The sequence below is a fragment of the Eurosta solidaginis genome, chromosome 4, assembly GCF_040869045.1.
Source record: "Eurosta solidaginis isolate ZX-2024a chromosome 4, ASM4086904v1, whole genome shotgun sequence".
Classification (NCBI taxonomy): Eukaryota; Metazoa; Arthropoda; class Insecta; order Diptera; family Tephritidae; genus Eurosta; species Eurosta solidaginis.
This window is the reverse complement of record NC_090322.1, coordinates 1,257,860-1,279,390: the sequence shown is the minus strand read 5'-3', so window position 1 is coordinate 1,279,390 and position 21,531 is coordinate 1,257,860. Positions and strand designations below refer to the sequence as shown.

The window sequence follows — 21,531 nt, the reverse complement described above, 5'->3', positions numbered from 1 at the left end:
CACGACGCAAATTGGAAGAGAAGCTCGGCCTTAGATCTCTTCGGAGGTTATCGCGCCTTAGATTTTTTTTATTATCAATTGAATTGCAACAAATACGCAAACCTTAGTTTGTTTATTTTTGCGCACAACCCGACAAAATTTATCCATTGCACACACCACTCTTCAACAATTCAATTGGCAAAACTTTATTTAACTGGGTTGTGCATTTCGAACGGGTGGCAGCTCTCGCTGGGTGTCGCTGAGCATTTGTCAAACAAATTTTTTACAAGTTGACGAGTTTCACAAATTTGTTGAACGGGTAAACTTCGCGGAATAAATAAAAACAATGAAAATTTGGAAGTAATCTATATTATTGTAGTATTTAGAACAGTGGCTATAAAGTGAAACTTTGAATCGATAAATTTATAAGTTTTTTGTTCGACAACAAACGATTTGCCAAAAGGCGAAGTGAAAAAAGCCATGAACGAATTAGAAAGAGCAGCAAATAGGAATTCCCCAAGCCCCAATATTGGTGTGGTGCAATTTAGGGGCGGAGAGAGTAACATTACAAACAATGGTGCGGGCAGCAGTCCACAGCGGATATTAAAAAGCCCTGAAGCTCGAAACAGAATGGAAAACTCCCAAAACCATCAGATCCGCCTGCCAATAGAGGGCATGACTTGCCAAAGCTGTGTAAAGAATATTGAAGGCACCCTAGCACAGAAACCAGGCGTAGAAAATGTGCGTGTAATCCTAGAAGAAAATGCCGGATATTTCGACTACAATCCGCAGCAAACAGACCCAACAAAAATTGCATTTGAAATAGAGGAAATGGGCTTCGATTGCCCATACAAATCTCCAGTTGGGGATGTTGCAAATAGGGCTGAGGAAACTGTAGCCGTGGATGTCGATAGAACCCAAATACACGTGATTGGCATGACGTGCAACTCCTGTGTGCGTAACATTGAAGAAAATATAGGCACCAAACCGGGTATAATAAGTATAAGTGTAAGTCTAGATGACAAATGCGCAACGGTAGAGTTTGATGCCGCACGTTTAACGCCTCCAAAAATAGCTGAAATGATTGATGACATGGGATTCGAAGCGAGTGTGTGGGTGGACGATAATAAAGCAAGAAGCAGAGGGGATACACGTAAGCACTCGCCAAGGCGTATTTCAGCTTCACCACAAAAGCAACACGTGTCTAGTGCACATCCTGAAATACGTACACCATCGCCTACAAAAGATCATGCCGCAGTTTCGGTTGATGAAGCGCTATCGAAATGCATACTACACATACGTGGCATGACTTGCGCCAGTTGTGTGGCAACCATTGAGAAACACTGCCGAAAAATATATGGCTTGGATAGCATCCTTGTGGCGTTACTCGCTGCAAAGGCGGAAGTTAAATACAATGCAAATGTGCTGACTGCGGAAAATATTGCTAAATCTATAACTGAACTGGGATTTCCTGCAGAAATTATTGATGAGCCAGGTAATGGTGAAGCTGAGTTGGAAATCGAAATCACTGGGATGACCTGTGCGTCCTGTGTGAACAAAATCGAAAATCACGTTCGCAAAGTGAAAGGCGTGACCTCAGCTTCCGTTACGCTAATGACACGAAGAGGTAAGTATGCTCTTGGCAATAAAATACGTAATGGATATATTAGACAAATTTATTAAACTACGAAACGCACCAAAGAGTAATGCGTCATAAAAACTGGTCGGTCAACGTAGTAATTTTCATTGTTTCTCATAGAGTTGCGTTTGATGTGATGCAAAATACTGAACATTAAAAAAGTGAATGAAAATAAATCCAGTTACGGATAATAAAGCTAAAGTGTAATGAATATTAAAGTCGAACAACATTTTTTTTTGAATTCTGTTGGTTAGAATTATGAGGTGTGCCCGATTACATGCGTTCTGCAAAATATAAGCATTCCAGCCATTCACAATTAATTAAAGCCGTGTACTCTACAGCCTAATTTTCAAGGCCTTGTTTCCTCTTTTCCCCACCGCATTTCGACAAATTTCCATATCTACGGCTATTGACAACGCGCAATGTTCATTAATTATCATTTATCATGATTACTGTTATCAGAGTTACTCATGCGTCTAATAAAAAGAACAAATATTTCGACCCCATTCAGATTTCGTTTCGCTACAAAAAAAAATTTTAATCTAACAATATGAGCATATTTTTATATAAATTGCAATACAAAGCAAATCGACTCAAAATGCTCGCTTCCCAAGGCAGTCGGTTCTATGTACCGGAGGGACTCGGGATTTTTCCCGACCAAGGACTGTCATTTCAGTGTGACCCTATTTAATTTGTTGCGTCCCTCCCACAAATTGTCATCCTCCCAGCAGCTCCTTGCAGCAGGACTGCTCCATACTCTCTTACTCCGCGAAGGCATCGAATCCAATCCGGGTCCGTCTCCTGACCCCGGTCCTGAGAAATGGTTTTGCTGCATCTGCCGGAAAAGAATCTTTTTAGGACGGTCATACTATGTTCAGTGTATCTCGTGCAAGGGATGGTTGCATCGGACAGGTTGTTCTGGGCTTGATCCCAAAACCCGACGTCCACGTAACTTTTATAAACCTTTTGTGGCTCCTTGCTGTTCACGCCCAAGGGCGTCCCGTAGTCTACGCCTAAGCGCCCCCACTACCTTCCAACAGCCGCGCTGCTCAGCAAGACATAGTACCCGCTGCTGTTGTTGTTGTTGTTGTTGTTGTAGCGATTAGGTTTCTCCCCGAAGGCTTTGGGGAGTGTTATCGATGTGATGGTCCTTTGACGGATACAGATCCGATACGCTGCGGTAACACAGCACCATTAAGGTGCTGGCCCGACCATCTCGGGAACGATTTATATGGCCACATTGAACCTTCAGGCCATCCCTCCCTCCCCACCCCCAAGTTCCATGAGGAGCTTGGGGTCGCCAGAGCCTCGTCTGTTAGTGAAACGGGATTCGCCGCTCGAAGGTGAGGTTGACAATTGGGTTGGAGAAGCTATATGTTGCGCTACACAACCCCTTGAATCCCACCCGCTGCTGCTCGCGCCCCACGGCGCCAACAACTCAAAAAGCTGATACCACTCATAACTACTACCTTCGTAGTAGAGTTGGTAGCAATGCTGAGCATGAGCCCCTGCCCCCGTCTTCTCCCCCCCCCCCCCCCTCTTTACCGGCAGTAATCGTGCAGGTCAGGGAAACAGACTGAGTCCCTACCTCCGTTTGCACCGTCTGCCAGCACAGAATATATAGGTTTGCGACATCCGCCCAATGCAGATCCTGCCTTGGGTGGTGCCACTATCCTAGACGTTCTGGTCTCCGCGACGGCAAGCCCCGACGGGTTTCATCGCGCCGTGTTGCCAGGTCGCAAACCCAAATCATCCGGGTACCCCAATGCTTGCCCAAGGAAGCCCAGTCCCAGGGCCACAACAGCAATTGCGTCCTGGCCTTCCACAACCCAGGCGTAGTCACCCGTCACTTACCCCCAGAGTGGCCGCGTCTCCCCTTATGCACTTCAGAATTCTGCAGTTAAACTGTAATGAACTAATTGGGAAGATTACGGAGATAGTCGATTTCATGAAGCGGCACAACATCCGCATTGCTGCGATTCAAGAGACTAAACTCACAGCAAGATCTGCATTGCAGACCTGCTCTGGGTATAATGTCCACAGGAAAGACCGCGAGAGCGGAAATGGAGGCGGCCTCGCGTTTATCATACACCACTCTGTGCAATATTATATATTTGATCCTGGCATCGATCGCAGGAACAATGTCTTAGAACGTCAAGGCCTATCTGTCCGGTCAGGCGATGCAAACCTAGAAATCATCAACATCTACATCCCTCCTGCCACCTGTTGCCCCAGTGGATACCGCCCTAATATCAGGGCCTCACCCACTAGCAACAATCGCATTATCTTAGGCGATTTCAATGCCCATCATGTTCTATGGCATTTAAACTTGCGGGCGGACAGTAGGGGTGAGATGTTGGCGGATCAAATAGAAGAAACGACTTTCTGCACAATAAACGGAGACGCCCCCACACGTATGGTAGGAAGCTGTCACAGCTCGCCAAATATCTCAATCGTGAGCGCAGAACTCGTAAACTGCGTCAACTGGCAGCCGATGGTAACATTGGCATCCGACCACCTGCCCATACTTATTTCGCTCGAGCGTATCGCCGACTTCATCGTCACCGAAAAACGTACTTTCATAAACTTCAAAAAAGGAAAGTGGGAAGAATATAAATCTTTTACAGACAGCCGCTTTGCTGCCCTCCCTATCCCGACTGATGCCCGCCAATGGGAGCGTGCCTTCCGTAAGGTCATTGAATCCGCCTCGGCACGTTTCATTCCCGCCGGGAGAATTCCCGAAATCCGGCCCCACTTCCCGGCGGAGGCCGCAAACTTAGCGAGAGAACGTGACCTTATAAGACAGCTTGATCCAGGCGACCCCCAAATAAGGGATATAAACCAACGCATCAGATTGCTTGTGGACGAACACAAGCGGGCGAAATGGGAGGAGGACCTAAGAGGTTGTAACCTCTCTACCTGTGTGGGTAAACTTTGGTCCACCGTAAAGTCCCTATCGAATCCGACTAAGCACAAAGACAAAGTTTCCAGTTCGTTCAGTGTGTCTCGTGCAAGGGATGGTTGCATCGGACAGGTTGTTCTGGGCTTGATCCTAAAACCCGACGTCCACGTAACTTTTATAAATATTTTGTGGCTCCTTGCTGCTCACGACCAAGGGCGTCCCGTAGTCTACGCCTAAGTGCCCCTCCACTACCTTCCAGCAGCCTCGCTGCTCAGCAAGCCACAACAAGTACCCGCTGCTGCTCGCGCCCCACGGCGCCAACAACTCAAACAGCTGATACCACTCATAACTACTACCTTCGTAGTAGAGCTGGTAGCAATGCTGAGCATCAGCCCCTGCCCCCGTCTTCTTCTCCCCCCTCTTTTCTGGCAGCAATCGTGCAGGTCAGGGAAACAGACTCTTAGTCCCTCCCTGCGTTTGCAGCGTCTGCCAGCACAGAATATATAGGTTTGCGACATCCGCTCAATGCAGCTCCTGCCTTGGGTGGTGCCACTTTCCTAGATGTTCTGGTCTCCGTGACGGCAACCCCTCGACGGGTTTCATCGCGCCATGTTGCCAGGTCGCAAACCCAAATCATCCGGGTACCCCAATGCTTGCCCAAGGGCGCCCAGTCCCAAGGCCACAACAGCAATTGCGTCCTGGCCTTCCACAACCTAGGCATAGTCACCCGTCACTTACCCCTAGAGTAGCGGCGTCACCCCTCATGCACTTCAGAATTCTGCAGTTAAACTGTAATGGACTAACTGGGAAGATTACGGAGATAGTCGATTTCATGAAGCGGCACAACATCCGCATTGCTGCGATTCAAGAGACTAAACTCACAGCAAGATCTCCATTGCAGACCTGCTCTGGGTATAATGTCCACAGGAAGGACCGCGAGAGCGGAAATGGAGGCGGCCTCGCGTTTATTATACACCACTCTGTGCAATATCATATATTTGATCCTGGCATCGACCGCAGGGACAATGTCTTAGAACGTCAAGGCCTATCTGTCCGGTCAGGCGATGCAAATCTAGAAATCATCAACATCTACATCCCTCCTGTCACCTGTTGCCCCAGTGGATACCGCCCTAAAATCGAGGCCTTACTCACTGGCAACAAACGCATTATCTTAGGCGATTTCAATGCCCATCACGACCTATGGCATTCAAACTTGCGGGCGGACAGTAGGGGTGAGATGTTGGCGGATCAAATAGAAGAAACGACGTTCTGCACAATAAACGGAGACGCCCCCACACGTATTGTAGGAAGCTGTCATAGCTCGCCAGATATCTCAATCGTGAGCGCAGAACTCGTAAACTGCGTCAACTAGCAGCCGATGGTAACATTGGCATCCGACCACCTGCCCATACTTATTTCGTTCGAGCGTACCGCCGACTTCATCGTCACCGAAAAACGCACTTTAATAAACTTCAAAAAAGGAAAGTGGGAAGAATATAAATCTGCAACAGACAGCAGCTTTGCTGCCCTCCCTATCCCGACTGATGCCCGCCAAGGGGAGCGTGCCTTCCGTAAGCTCATTGAATCCGCCTCGGCACATTTCATTCCCGCCAGGAGAATTCCCGAAATCCGGCCCACTTCCCGGCGGAGGCCGCGAGCTTAGCGAGGGAACGCGACCTTATAAGACAGCTTGATCCAGGCGACCCCCAAATAAGGGATATAAACCAACGCATCAGATTGCTTGTGGACGAACACAAGCGGGCGAAATGGGAAGAGCACCTAAGAGGTTGTAACCTCTCTACCGGTATAGGTAAACTTTGGTCCACCGTAAAGTCCCTATCGAATCCGACTAAGCACAAAGACAAAGTTTCCATCGCCTTTGGCGATAAGGTGCTGTCGGATGCGGAAAAATGCGCGAGCGCTTTCTGCCGACAATATATAATGCATCCTACGGTCGACAAAGATAGACGGAGAGCCAATAGACACGCACATAAACACAAATTCAGCGCGTCACCAATCACCATCACCGCTAGAGAGGTTGAGGACGCCATTGGTCGCGCTAAACCATCCAAATCAGTGGGCCCAGACGGTATAGCCATGCCGATGCTTAAAAACCTAGGGAAAGAGGGTTTCAAATATTTAGCGCATGTCTTCAACCTGTCTCTCTCCACCTTTGCCATACCCGAGAAATGGAAAATGGCCAAGGTGGTCCCGCTACTAAAGCCTGGGAAACCAGCTAACATAGGTGAGTAGTATCGTCCGTATCTCTCCTATCGCCAGTGGCAAAGACGCTTGAAGCCATTTTGCTCCCTTATTTCCGAGCACATTTGCAGCTAGCCCCTCAGCAGCATGGCTTCAGAAAACTTTATAGCACTACCTCCGCGCTAAATGTCATTAGCACCCAGATAAATTGCGGTTTGAATCAATACCCCCACCATAGAACAGTACTCGTAGTGCTAGACCTATCAAAAGCCTTTGATACGGTCAACCATGGCTCATTACTGCAAGACCTGGAAGGGTCTACCCTTCCCCCATGTCTTCAAAGGTGGACCGCAAATTATCTGGGTGGTCGGCAGGCATCGGTGCAATTCAGAAACGAAACATCAAAACCAAGGAGAATTAAACAAGGGGTGCCACAGGCATCGGTGCAATTCAGAAACGAAACATCAAAACCAAGGAGAATTAAACAAGGGGTGCCACAGGGTGGTGTCCTATCCTCACTTTTGTTTAATTTCTACATATCTAAGTACCTTCACGACCGGAAGGAGTCACAATCGTTTCCTACGCCGATGACTGCACAATAATGGCCACAGGCCCAGGCCCAGAGATCGATGAGCTATGCAATAAAATAAACGGCTATCTCCCTGATCTCTCCAGTTTTTTCGCCTCGCGAAACCTGGCATTGTCACCGACTAAATCTTCCGCGACCTTATTTACAATATGGACGCCCCAAATGTCGACCATATTGAACATCCACGTCGATGGCACTACGCTACCGACTGTCCTACACCCCAAGATCTTGGGTGTGACTTCTGATCAGGATCTACATTTTGGTGCGCACGCAACCGCAATTGTTCCGAGAATTCAGAGCCGTAATAAAATCCTCAAATCCCTTGCTGGCAGTACCTGGGGAAAAGATAAAGAAACGCTCATGACCACATACAAAGCAATTAGCCAGCCGATTACGTGCTACGCGTCACCCATATGGTCGCCAAGCCTAAAAACTACCCACTGGAAGAAACTACAGGCCTGCCAAAATACTGCTCTCAGAATCGCCACGGGCTGTCTTCTTATGTCCCCAGAACACCATCTGCATAATGAGGCGAGAATACTCCCCATCAGGGAGAGAAATGAGATGCTGACCAAACAGTTTCTGTTGAATACCCAGAAACCTGGGCATCCCAACAGACATCTGATTGACGAACCAGCACCGCCTAGGGGCCTAAGGAGTCATCTCCGTAAGCATTTTGAGGAAATACGGCACCTGAGAACCCAGCCGTATGAAGCGAAAAAACACAAGCAGGTCCTTGGTGAACTCCATAGACAGGCGTCGGACCTTTATGTCGGGAATTGCCCGGTGAATCCAGTACTTGAAGAAAAATATCCAGAACTCGCGGAAGAGGAACGCATACTCCCCAGGGAAATGCGTGTCACTCTTGCTCAACTTCGTTCTGGATACTGTAACTCTTACCTATCCAGAATCAACCCCGACATACAAAATGTATGCCCCGCTTGCAATGTGTCCCCACATGACACCAACCATCTCTTTAATTGTAATGTGGAACCAACGCCTCGTAACACCCCTTTCCTTATGGTCCACCCCTGTTGAAACGGCAAGTTTCCTTGGACTCCCGTTAGAGGATATTGATGACAATTTGTGATCGGTCGCGGCTATTAGGTGGGGCGAGCATTGCTACAACAACAACAACAACAACAACAAAGTTTCCATCGCCTTTGGCGACAAAGTGCTGTCGGATGCGAAAAAATGCGCGAGCGCTTTCTGCCGACAATATATAATGCATCCTACGGTCGCCAAAGATAGACGGAGAGCCAATAGACACGCACAACATCACAAAACCATTAGAAACCATTTTGGGCCACCTCTGGAGTGCCCCAGGGCAGTATTCTTGGCCCTTTACTATTTATCTTGTTCATTAATGACATTAGCTCTTGCTTCTCATCTATCAAATTTCTGCTTTATGCTGATGATCTCAAGATCTATTCTGAGATCAGTTGTTATAATGATGTCGTTGTTCTTCAATCTGAGATTAATAAGCTTTATATCTAGTGTGTTAAGAACCGTCTTTTCCTTAATATAAGTAAGTGCCACACTGTGACGTATGGTAAACTGCTGAGGCCACTTCATACCTCCTATCATATTGCATAAACCTTTCTTCGAACGACTCTTGAAGTTAAAGACTTGGGGGTATACTTCTTCGACTCAAAGTTTAATTTTAACACTCACGTCAGCTTCACAATTTCGAAGGCGCTTTCAATTCTTGCTTTTGTCAGACGCCTTTTCGCAAACTTGAGTATGCGGCTTTCATTTGGCGGCCCTACCACACAGTTCACATCAACCGCCTGGAGCGGGTTCAAAAAATCTTTATGCGCTTCGCGCTTATTTCATTACGTTTCTCTGAACCGATCCCGTCTTATGAGTCTCGATGCCAACTAATATCCTTATTATCCCTTAACAATCGCAGAATTCTTTTGGCCTCGTTGTTCATTTTCGATCTTTTCACGGGCAAAATTGACTGCGCGCTGCTTCTTGGAAGACTATGCTTAAATACTCCCTGTAGAAACCTCCGCCACTTTGAAATGTTTTTCATAGGGCTGAGTAGCTGTTTATAACTCAAAAGAACCTATTAACAGAGCCCTATCAGAAATTAATTGCTTCTCAAGTGTTTTGGATATTGATTTCTCCGACTCAAAATACGCTTTTCAACTTAAACTAAAAAATTACTTAATCTGTAATAATATAAATTCTTTTTGCTAGTGTTTTCCATTGCTAAATATAAGCTGGTCTCTGTAATTTAGTCATAAGTGTCTGTACTAAACATTTGTTACTAGACTAAATAAATAAATAAATAAAATAAATAAAAATCATTAATTATGTTGTTAGCCAAATTCAGTGTAAATTATTCACTTAATTATTTTTATAATGTTGGTCTCCGATAATGAGTCCCCGAGTTCCAAAGACTGTCTATCTACTTTGTTGCGCATAGTCAGCAAAAAAGCCAACGGGCTGAAAGTTATTCATATCAATACGCAAAGCCTTTATAAAAAGCTTGACGAGTTGAGGTTTCTGTCAGAAGGCTCCGATATTGATGTCATATGTGTTTCAGAAACATGGTTTTCTTCGTTTCATAGAAATGATATGGTGAAGATAAATGGATACCAACTTTTCAGAGTTGATAGAAGTGGTCATGGTGGTGGTGTTGCGATATATGTAAAAAGTAGTATGTCCTGTAAATTGTGTTGTTGTTCTAGTCCAGGTGATCCTGTGGAATATGTGTTTGTTCATATGTTTTCTGATAATAATAGTCGGCTTCCTATCGGCTGTGCATATAGACCGAATCGACTAGTAGATTTTTCCGCGTTTATTGAATTTCTTCAATCGTTACTATTAGACTATGACAATATTATCATCGCTGGAGATTTTAATAGTAACCTACTGGTGGATGCCACTTTAAAACAAAGCATGGAATCTCTAGGACCTTTTCCCACAAACTGTGCTATACCAACGCATTTCACAAATACTAACTCTTCTCTATTAGATTTATTTTTTGTCAATGATCTTCATAAAATGATTCACTACACGCAACTATCCGCCTCCTGCTTCTCAAAACACGACCTGATATTCCTAAACTACAACTTCCAAACATCATGTAGGCCAAGTTCGTTCGCGTATCGCGATTACAGAAATATAGATTATTATTCTCTTGCTGAGTCCGTTGAGTCGGTTGAATGGAGCTTGATTCGTACGTTAACATCGGTTGATGACCAGACAAAGTTTCTGCAGGATAATATAAATAAGTTATTCGATGATCACGTTCCACTAAAAATAAAAACACCTAAATACAAGAATAGCCCTTGGTTCAATGCTACATTAAAACACCTTATCCACCTTCGTAACCAAGCTTACTCACGGTGGAAAAGGTACAAAACAGTCGAAGCGCATAGCTGCTTTAAAACAGCTCGGCTTACTGCAAACAAAGCCATAAGGCTGGCCAAGGCAAATTATTTTAAGTATAAGTTTAGTTCTGCTTTGAATACAAAAGAAAAGTGGAACAAAATCAAACAAATAGGCTTCGCCTAAGCGCCCCCCCCCCCCCCCGCTACCTTCCAGCAGCCTCGCTGCTCAGCAAGCCACATCAAGTACCCGCTGCTGCTCGCGCCCCACGGCGCCAACAACTCTAACAGCTGATACCACTCATAACTACTACCTTCGTAGTAGAGCTGGTAGCAATGCTGAGCATCAGCCCCTGCCCCCGTCTTCTTCTCCCCCCTCTTTTCTGGCAGCAATCGTGCAGGTCAGGGAAACAGACTCTTAGTCCCTACCTCCGTTTGCACCGTCTGCCAGCACAGAATATATAGGTTTGCGACATCCGCTCAATGCAGTTCCTGCCTTGGGTGGTGCCACTTTCCTAGATGTTCTGGTCTCCGCGACGGCAACCCCTCGACGGGTTTCATCGCGCCATGCTGCCAGGTCGCAAACCCAAATCATCCGGGTACCCCAATGCTTGCCCAAGGGCGCCCAGTCCCAAGGCCACAACAGCAATTGCGTCCTGGCCTTCCACAACCTAGGCGTAGTCACCCGTCACTTACCCCTAGAGTGGCGGCGTCACCCCTCATGCACTTCAGAATTCTGCAGTTAAACTGTAATGGACTAACGGGGAAGATTACGGAGATAGTCGATTTCATGAAGCGGCACAACATCCGCATTGCTGCGATTCAAGAGACTAAACTCACAGCAAGATCTGCATTGCAGACCTGCTCTGGGTATAATGTCCACAGGAAAGACCGCGAGAGCGGAAATGGAGGCGGCCTCGCGTTTATTATACACCACTCTGTGCAATATTATATATTTGATCCTAGCATCGACCGCAGGGACAATGTCTTAAAACGTCAAGGCCTATCTGTCCGGTCAGGCGATGCAAATCTAGAAATCATCAACATCTACATTCCTCCTGTCACCTGTTGCCCCAGTGGATACCGCCCTAATATCGAGGCCTTACTCACTGGCAACAATCGCATTATCTTAGGCGATTTCAATGCCTATCACGACCTATGGCATTCAAACTTGCGGGCGGACAGTAGGGGTGAGATGTTGGCGGATCAAATAGAAGAAACGACGTTCTGCACAATAAACGGAGACGCCCCCACACGTATGGTAGGAAGCTGTCATAGCTCGCCAGACATCTCAATCGTGAGCGCAGAACTCGTAAACTGCGTCAACTGGCAGCCGATGGTAACATTGGCATCCGACCACCTGCCCATACTTATTTCGTTCGAGCGTACCGCCGACTTCATCGTCACCGAAAAACGCACTTTCATAAACTTCAAAAAAGGAAAGTGGGAAGAATATAAATCTGCAACAGACAGCAGCTTTGCTGCCCTCCCTATCCCGACTGATGCCCGCCAAGGGGAGTGTGCCTTCCGTAAGGTCATTGAATCCGCCTCGGCAAATTGCATTCCCGCCGGGAGAATTCCCGAAATCCGGCCCCACTTCCCGGCGGAGGCCGTGAGCTTAGCGAGGTAACGCGACCTTATAAGACAGCTTGATGCAGGCGACCCCCAAATAAGGGATATAAACCAACGCATCAGATTGCTTGTGGACGAACACAAGCGGGCGAAATGGGAAGAGCACCTAAGAGGTTGTAACCTCTCTACCGGTGTAGGTAAACTTTGGTCCACCGTAAAGTCCCTATCGAATCCGACTAAGCACAAAGACAAAGTTTCCATCGCCTTTGGCGATAAGGTGCTGTCGGATGCGAAAAAATGCGCGAGCGCTTTCTGCCGACAATATATAATGCATCCTACGGTCGACAAAGATAGACGGAGAGCCAATAGACACGCACATAAACACAAATTCAGCGCGTCACCAATCACGATCACCGCTAAAGAGGTTTAGGACGCCATTGGTCGCGCTAAACCATCCAAAGCAGTGGGCCCAGACGGCATAGCCATGCCGATGCTTAAAAGCCTAGGGAAAGAGGGTTTCAAATATTTAGCGCATGTCTTCAACCTGTCTCTTTCCACCTTTGTCATACCCGAGAAATGGAAAATGGCCAAGGTGGTCCCGCTACTAAAGCCTGGGAACCAGCTAACATAGGTGAGTAGTATCGTCCGTATCTCTCCTATCGCCAGTGGCAAAGAAGCTTGAAGCCATTTTGCTCCCTTATTTCCAAGCAAATTTGCAGCTAGCCCCTCATCAGCATGGCTTCAGAAAACTCCATAGCACTATACCACCGCGCTAAATGCCATTAGCACCCAGATAAATTGCGGTTTAAATCAATACCCCCACCATAGAACAGTACTCGTAGCGCTAGACCTATCAAAAGCTTTTGAAACGGTCAACCATGGCTCGTTACTACAAGACCTGGAAGGGTCTACCCTTCCCCCATGTTTTAAAAGGTGGACCGCAAATTATCTGGGTGGTCGGCAGGCATCGGTGCAATTTAGAAACGAAACATGAAAACCAAGGAGAATTAAACAAGGGGTGCCACAGGGTGGAGTCCTATCCCCACTTTTGTTTAATTTCTACATATCTAAGCTACCTTCACCACCGGAAGGAGTCACAATCGTTTCCTACGCCGATGACTGCACAATAATGGACACAGGCCCAGGCCCAAAGATCGATGCGCTATGCAATAAAATAAACGGCTACCTCCCTGATCTCTCCAGTTTTTTCGCGTCGCGAAACCTGGCATTATCACCGACTAAATCTTCCGCCACCTTATTTACAACATGGACGTCCCAAATGTCGACCATTTTGAACATCCACGTCGATGGCACTACGCTACCGACTGTCCTACACCCCACAATCTTGGGTGTGACGTTTGATCAGGATCTACATTTTGGTGAGCACGCAGCCGCAATTGTTCCAAGAATTCAGAGCCGTAACAAAATCCTCAAATCCCTCGCTGGCAGTACCTGGGAAAAAGATAAAGAAATGCTCATGACTACATTCAAAGCAATTAGCCAGCCGATTACGTGCTACGCGTCACCCATATGGTCGCCAAGCCCAAAAATTACCCACTGGAAGAAACTACAGGCCTGCCAAAATACTGCTCTCAGAATCGCCACGGGCTGTCTTCTTATGTCCCCAGAACACCATCTGCATAATGAGGCGAGAATACTCCCCATCAGGGAGAGAAATGAGATGCTGACCAAACAGTTCCTGTTGAATACCCAGAAACCTGGGCATCCCAACAGACATCTGATTGATGAACCAGCACCGCCTAGGGGCTTAAGGAGTCATCTCCGTAACCATTTTGAGGAAATACGGCACCTGAGAACCCAGTCGTATGAAGCGAAAAAACACAAGCAGGTCCTTGGTGAACTCCATAAACAGGCGTCGGACCTTTATGCCGGGAATTGCCCGGTGAATCCAGTACTTAAAGAAAAGTATCCAAAACTCGCGGAAGAGGAACGCATACTCCCCAGGGAAACGCGTGTCACTCTTGCTCAACTTCGTTCTGGATACTGTAACAGGTTAAACTCTTACCTATCCAGAATCAACCCCGACATACAAAATGTATGCCCCGCTTGCAATGTGTCCCCACATGACACCAACCATCTCTTTGATTGTAATGTGGAACCAACGCCTCTAACACCCCTTTCCTTATGGTCCACCCCTGTTGAAACGGCAAGTTTCCTTGGACTCCCGTTAGAGGATATTGATGACAATTTGTGATCGGTCGCGGCTATTAGGTGGGGCAAGTATTGCTACAACAACAACTCAAAATGCTGTTCGAAAATTCAATTATTTGATCGTGCTTTTGAGGGCATAATATAGTATTATGCTATTTGCATACATATAAAAGGTTTACGCCGATCGCTTTCCTACTTGGTTTTCTTATGTATTTAGGAAAGTAATGGTAAGGAAATTTATTGCCCTACGCTGGGCGAACTGTAGGATTGGAAACGCGTCCTTTCCAACCTCCCTTATATGAGTGGCTCCCAGACTCGCCCGTTTGTCACGCTAGTAAATATGCTTTTGACATGGCATTCCGACAGCATATTCAATAGAAATAAGTGATTGCAATAATGACTTGTATTTAGTAATTTAAGTTTCAGGCCTGTTGTTGTTGTTGTAACGATACGGTTACTCCCGAGGGCTTTGGGGAGTGTTATCGATGTGATGGTCCTTTGCCGATTACAGATCCCGTACGCTCCGGTAACACAGCACCATCGGGAACGATTTATGTGGCCACATTAAACCCTCCCCACCCCAAGTTCCATGAGGAGCTTGTGGTCGCCAGAGCCTCGTCTTTTAGTGAAACAGGATTCGCTGCGGATAGGTGAGGTTGACAATTTCGTTTGGAGAAGCTATATATTGCGCTGGCAACCTGAAGGGTTGTGCTACACAGCCCCTTGAATCTAGTATTTTAGTCGCCTCTTACGACAGGCATACCTACCGCGTGTATATTCTGACCCCTAACGGTTTTGTTTATAAATATTAAGGGGGATCGGGTTATCGGCCATTTCGGACTTCCCACGGCAAACGGTTCTATATACTGGAGTGATCCGGGGTTTTTTTCCAAGACCAATGGCTGACATTTCAATGAAACGCAGCTCAACTTCTCGCGAATCGTTCAATAAATTTCGTCCACGGAGTTGCTCGTTGCGGAGGACGGTCCGCATCTCCCTAGAGAGAGTGCTTTCCTCATCTGCGAGTTCAGGGTATTTATCAGACTTGGGTTTTGGCAATGATCAACATTTCAGATGCTAGGTTTGAATATAAGCCCAAGTGATTTTTCAAACCTTTCTCATACGTATAACTTAAGTAGGTATCAGTTGAGAATCATTTCCAAGGAGTATTTAACAAATGAATAGGACACAAAATATGTCAGCAACTATTTTTCTTGTATAGTGAGAATGTTTATAACAGTACTTAGCGAAATTTCATATGTGAATGTACATTTTTAACCTTATTTCATATTGGAACAGCTTGAATCAATACAATTTTGTTTATCTTTTTCTAAAACATTTGAAATTTTAATTACATTCTCGTGTATTTGATAAAGTGTCCAACATCAGAACTTTTCTCCATAATTGGACTTATTCCATTCTCTCCGAAAGTGTATGTTAACTTCATCAGCATACATATTTCTATTAAATCTCATTACACTCGCTTCTTCTAAACATTATTTTTTATCAAATAAAGTCGAATTCTTTATTGACTTAAGTCTGATGTTGCACTCTTGAGCATGCTCCTACAATTACTTGCATACAGTAGACGTGCACAAAAATATATACAAGATTTAAAAATATAATGGCCAGTGGGATTAAAAAAAAAATAAAATAAATTGCTTTTTAAAGCTTTTATTTAAATTTTCATGTTGTTTTGTCAAATTTCTGAAATCTTAAAAAAATATTTTTTTTGTCGTTTCAAATAGAAAACATACACCGTGCGATTTCTGGCATGAGGAGCTTCTCAGCGAAAAATCATTTGCTTGTAGATGCCGTTCGGGGTTTGGATAAGACATGTAGTAGCTCCCGTTCCCGGAACTCTTTTTTTGCAGTTTTTTTTCGTTTTATTTCATACATGATTTTCAAACTCCAATCGCCAAACTTTTTGTCGCAAATAAATCCGCAAGCAACCGCTTGCTACCGCAATAGGCACGATAGGTTAGGTTAGGTTGCAAGTGCTGAACTGGACACTATGGTAACAGCTCACTACTTAGGCCACCAACGGGCCCATTGTAATACCCTATACGGTCTCAAAGGGGACCCCTACCTTGCCTAAAGCGGGTCAAACCACTTCGTGGGAATTATATATTTTGCTAGAGCCTTGATTTCATAGCTAGAGACCTCAGCAAGGTCATGTAGAAAAGGTTTACCAAGAATGGCCAACCTACGCCTACTAAACGCTGGACAATTACAGAGAAGGTGCTGGGCACTCTCCTCTTCTGTACATCTGCAGCTGCGACAAAAGTCGAAGGTCGTCGCCCCCATTCTAGCACCATGCGTGCCTATTTAACAATGCTAGACACGATAAGTTACTCCAAAAAAATATATATTTATATAAAAATCGGTGTCCTTAGGTTATTTACCATCGCTTTATATGAACGTGTTTCTTTAATTAATTTCTTCATTTAGTTATTTCTTTCTCATTTTTTTTCTTTTGTTTTCCTTCATAACAGAAAACTATGCATTGTTATTAAACAATTTTTTTCTTATTTACAAAACCCGCTTTGTTCTTTTTTCAGGTAAATTTCGTTATAACACAGAGTTGACGGGACCGCGCAGCATTTGTGAGGCAATTGAACACCTGGGCTTCCAAGCACGTCTACTCAGTGGCAAAGATAAAATGACACACGACTATTTGCAGCACAAAGAGGAGATTGCCAAATGGCGTAATGCATTTCTCGTGTCTTTGATTTTCGGGGGTCCATGTATGGTGGCCATGATCTATTTTATGGCTGAGATGAATGAGAAAGGGCACGCAGCTATGTGTTGCGTCGTTCCTGGGTTGTCAATGGAGAATTTGGTTCTTTTTCTGCTCTCGACACCTGTTCAGTTCCTTGGCGGTTGGCATTTTTATGTACAATCTATACGCGCAATACGCCATGGCACCACAAACATGGATGTGCTCATTTCAATGGTCACCACTATATCATATCTCTATTCTTTGGCAGTCGTCATAGCAGCTGTGCTAATGGAACAGAATTCCTCGCCTTTGACCTTCTTTGATACCCCGCCAATGTTGCTAATTTTCATATCGTTGGGTCGCTGGTTAGAGCATATTGCGAAGGGAAAAACTTCAGAAGCACTTTCCAAATTGTTGTCATTAAAAGCAGCTGAGGCATTGTTGGTTGACGTGACTGCAGATTTTGATATAAAATCCGAAAAAATTATCTCGGTAGACTATGTACAGCGCGGCGATGTTCTTAAAGTTATACCCGGTGCCAAAGTGCCCGTTGACGGCAAAGTACTTTATGGTCACTCCACATGTGATGAAAGTCTCATTACCGGCGAGTCGATGCCAGTAGCCAAACGTAAAGGTTCAGTCGTTATTGGCGGATCAATCAATCAGAATGGGGTCTTGTTGATATTAGCTACTCACACAGGTGAGAATACAACTTTATCGCAAATTGTACGATTGGTTGAGGATGCACAAACTTCCAAAGCGCCCATACAACAGCTGGCTGATCGTATTGCTGGTTATTTTGTGCCCTTCGTTGTGGCAGTCTCAACCATTACCTTAATCGGTTGGCTGATAGCTGGCTTCTTAGACCCCAATCTTGTGCCGATCGCAATGGAACATAAAATGCACATGGATTGGAATGCAATTGTCATAAGTCATGCCTTTAAGTGTGCCCTAAGTGTGTTGGCGATTGCGTGTCCATGTGCTTTGGGACTCGCTACACCGACAGCAGTAATGGTAGCTACAGGTACAGGAGCCATAAATGGCGTACTGGTTAAAGGTGCAACAGCTTTAGAAAATGCTTACAAGGTGTGTTGTTAGATTAGAAATTCGAGAAAATATTTCATACAAAGTTAATTTTTCTTCTTAGGTGAAGACAGTTGTCTTTGATAAAACTGGTACCATAACGCACGGCGTGCCCATGACCTCGAAATTAGTGATGTTCGTTAAACCCGCTGTATGTAGTTTGGCACGTGCTCTTACCATTATTGGCGCTGCCGAGTCAAATAGTGAGCATCCTATAGCCACGGCGATCGTCCGCTTTTCTAAGGAAATGTTGGGCGTGCAAACATTCGGCAAGGCACATAATTTCCTTTCTGTTCCTGGTTGCGGCATCAAAGTCACCGTAATGCATTATGAACAACCCCTGCGTAAGGCCTGCAATGCTGAAAAAATAATCAATTACGAAAATAACTATCGTTCGCATCCAAGTGTGGTACACATCGAGAACGGCGCTATCATTGAGGAGGTCATACCCCAATTGGCAACACGTAAAACAATGGAGCTGCAACAGCAACAGTTATTGCAATTAGATGGTGGCATCAATAACGCAGAGGCTATTTCAACGGTGCTAGGCAGCGAGATAAATGTTCTAATTGGTAATCGCGAATGGATGCATCGAAATGCAATTGAGGTACCCGACGAAATCGATAACTGCATGAGCGAAGAGGAATCAAAAGGGCACACAGCTGTGTTGTGCGCAATGAATGGTCAACTGATTTGTATGTACGGTGTATCGGACATGGTTAAACCCGAGGCGCATCTTGCCGTCTATACGCTAAAGAAAATGGGCATAAACGTAATACTGCTGACTGGCGATAACGAGAACACAGCCGCTAGTATTGCGCGCCAGGTATGTGGTGCATCATTTACCAAAAAAATATGCTAACTATAATTCATTTTTAGGTCGGCATCAACCGAATCTTTGCTGAGGTCTTGCCATCACACAAAGTTGCCAAAATCCAATTAATTCAAGAAAGTGGTGTGCGCGTTGCAATGGTTGGCGATGGTGTAAATGACAGTCCCGCATTGGCACAAGCGGATGTCGGCATCGCAATTGCGGCAGGCACTGATGTGGCAGCCGAAGCTGCGGATGTGGTGCTAATGCGTAACGACCTACTGGACGTGGTGGCTTGCCTCGATCTGTCGCGCCGCACTGTGCGCCGTATACGGTACAACTTTCTATTTGCTAGTATGTACAATTTACTCGGTATACCGCTAGCTTCGGGAATATTTGCACCTTTCGGTTTCACTTTGCAGCCATGGATGGCGTCAGTGGCGATGGCGGCCAGCTCTGTATCAGTGGTCTGTTCGTCGTTAATGCTCAAATGCTATCGCAAACCCACGGCAGCTTCGCTGCGTACAACTGAATATATGAAACAATTGACGCTCGAGCGTGGTGGCGGTCACGAACCGGATCAGTTATCATTACATCGCGGCCTAGAAGATTTGCCACGCGCGAAATTAAATCGCTCCAGCAGTTCTCTTTTTTCGCGTATATTTCTGCAAGGTACTGCCAATAGTCGCCACGATCCCAATGAAGGTAGTTTGCTCGATACAGAAGGTGGTGAGTTCACGCCAAAAATTGTTAAAACAAGGAACATAAAAATGGACACGGAAATGCAAAAGCTTTGAAGCGAAGAAAGTAAGAGTTTTATATTTTTTCATAAAGACCGCGAAGAGCAACATTTCCTTACTTGTTATCATCTATGTATGTTTATATATATATGTATATATCTTATACCATGTAAATTATAAGATTAAGTGCGAACCGCAGTTTTTGAAATGCATATTTTTTGGTTTTTTTTGTGTTAATTTCGTGTTCTGGCACTTCTACGATTTAAGCAATCAAACTAAATTGCAAATACTATTGAAGTTGTATGCCTAATTTAAAGTGCATTTACTTTGTAGATATACACCCACATATTTAAGTGAAAACGTATTGATGCTTCTGTGGCGCTAATTCGATGAAAGCCAGGTCTTTGACAAGAACAAATATTCATTAGGTTTTGTACACATAAGAATTCTTTTGTAATGTTTTGCCTTACCACAAATATGTAATCTAATTAAAGGAAGAAATGACGAGCCAATAAATGTATATAATACGCAAAACATATTCTGTATATACATTCGAAATTGTTACGAAATAATAGATTTTTATACATATGCTTTTATAATATATTTACTCATTAATACAGCTTCCATATCGATTCCCAATAAAGACCCTATATCAGCGAAAACTAAAGAGTTTGGGTTTATTATTATTGTATTAGATAAAAGGGTATTTGCAAAAGAAGCGAAGCTCATAGTAAGTATACCGACGCTGGTCACGACACCCCTTACACTAGAAGAAGAAGAAGAATCTTTCATTTTCGCTCATTTATAATTTTCAACCAAAAATACCAGGCGCACATAACTCAATCAGCTGCAAAAAAAAATCGTCCTTGAATGTATGTAAAGTTGTGTATGATCGCGTAAGCACAACGTGAACACTCATTGATTATGTGTTTTGTTGCTGGCATAGCATTTGTACGCACATACACACCTGCATACCACACATGCATGTGCCAACAACAGCTGATTTGGCGTGATTGAATTATGTTCGCCTGGTATTTTGGTTGAAAAATATTAATTCAAAGATTCCTAGATTCTTGTTAGAAAGAAGTGTAAGGGGAGAGAGAGGTTGTCCGTGAGCATCATCGGTATAATTTGAACGACTGTTTCTGTTGATGGATTAGGCGTTCATAAAAAATAGTACGGGGCATGTGCAAGGTGAACTCAGTATATATGTATAGATTCGCCGTAGGTAATGTGAAAGACGAAAGAAATAAAAACAAAAACTGAAGTATATTGAATGGCCGCCGACAGGCTTCAAATGAAGTGGTGAAAATCTGATGCAGATCTTCTAGGGGAGCACCAGATTAGTGCAGGAAAAAAATATTTGCGTGATGTGTGGCCACTTATTGATTTATGTTGTTTGAGAGGCTTCTTAAAAATAAATTATAATGCCAGACTATGGCTATATCGACATAAGCTGTTATTGCTTTAAAAATATTTCATGATAAAAAAGCTTGTAACAATTTTAATACAGCAGCGCAGCTGTTTTTTCGGTAATTACATTGTTTGGTTGCCTTGTCATTTCATCATTATACCACGTTTTCTTTTGTTAGTATTTAGGTCATGAAAACGAAAACGATCTAATTTGATGATAACAGGTGCGCACATGTTCGTCAAAATAGTGATACATCTTTGAACATTGTTACAAAAACGAGTCATTGATTTGCTAGTATGCACATGTCTTGAAAAAAAAAATAGATGAAATGGCCATTCACAGTTCGCTTATCAATCTTCTATGCA

The 21,531-nt window shown here is 44.6% G+C and overlaps 1 protein-coding gene across 1 annotated transcript; it reads left to right on the top strand.

Annotated features, from left to right (window-relative positions):
* The first annotated feature begins 247 nt into the window (after nucleotides 1-247).
* On the top strand, nucleotides 248-20,419 carry ATP7 (copper-transporting ATPase 1). The gene is made up of 4 exons (XM_067779397.1): nucleotides 248-1,606; nucleotides 16,958-18,204; nucleotides 18,266-19,027; nucleotides 19,081-20,419. The coding sequence occupies exons 1-4, from the start codon at nucleotides 460-462 to the stop codon at nucleotides 19,807-19,809; spliced, it is 3,885 nt and encodes a 1,294-aa protein (XP_067635498.1). The 5' UTR covers nucleotides 248-459; the 3' UTR covers nucleotides 19,810-20,419.
* Nucleotides 20,420-21,531: the final 1,112 nt, after the last annotated feature.

What these genes read in the sequence shown, in the direction of transcription:
- ATP7 (XM_067779397.1), top strand. Translation starts at nt 460, where the DNA reads ATGAACGAATTAGAAAGAGCAGCAAATAGGAATTCCCCAAGCCCCAAT. An exon ending in TACGCTAATGACACGAAGAG is followed by an intron (nt 1,607 to 16,957) that starts GTAAGTATGCTC and finishes TTCTTTTTTCAG; the next exon opens with GTAAATTTCGTTATAACACA. An exon ending in CCGCTAGTATTGCGCGCCAG is followed by an intron (nt 19,028 to 19,080) that starts GTATGTGGTGCA and finishes ATTCATTTTTAG; the next exon opens with GTCGGCATCAACCGAATCTT.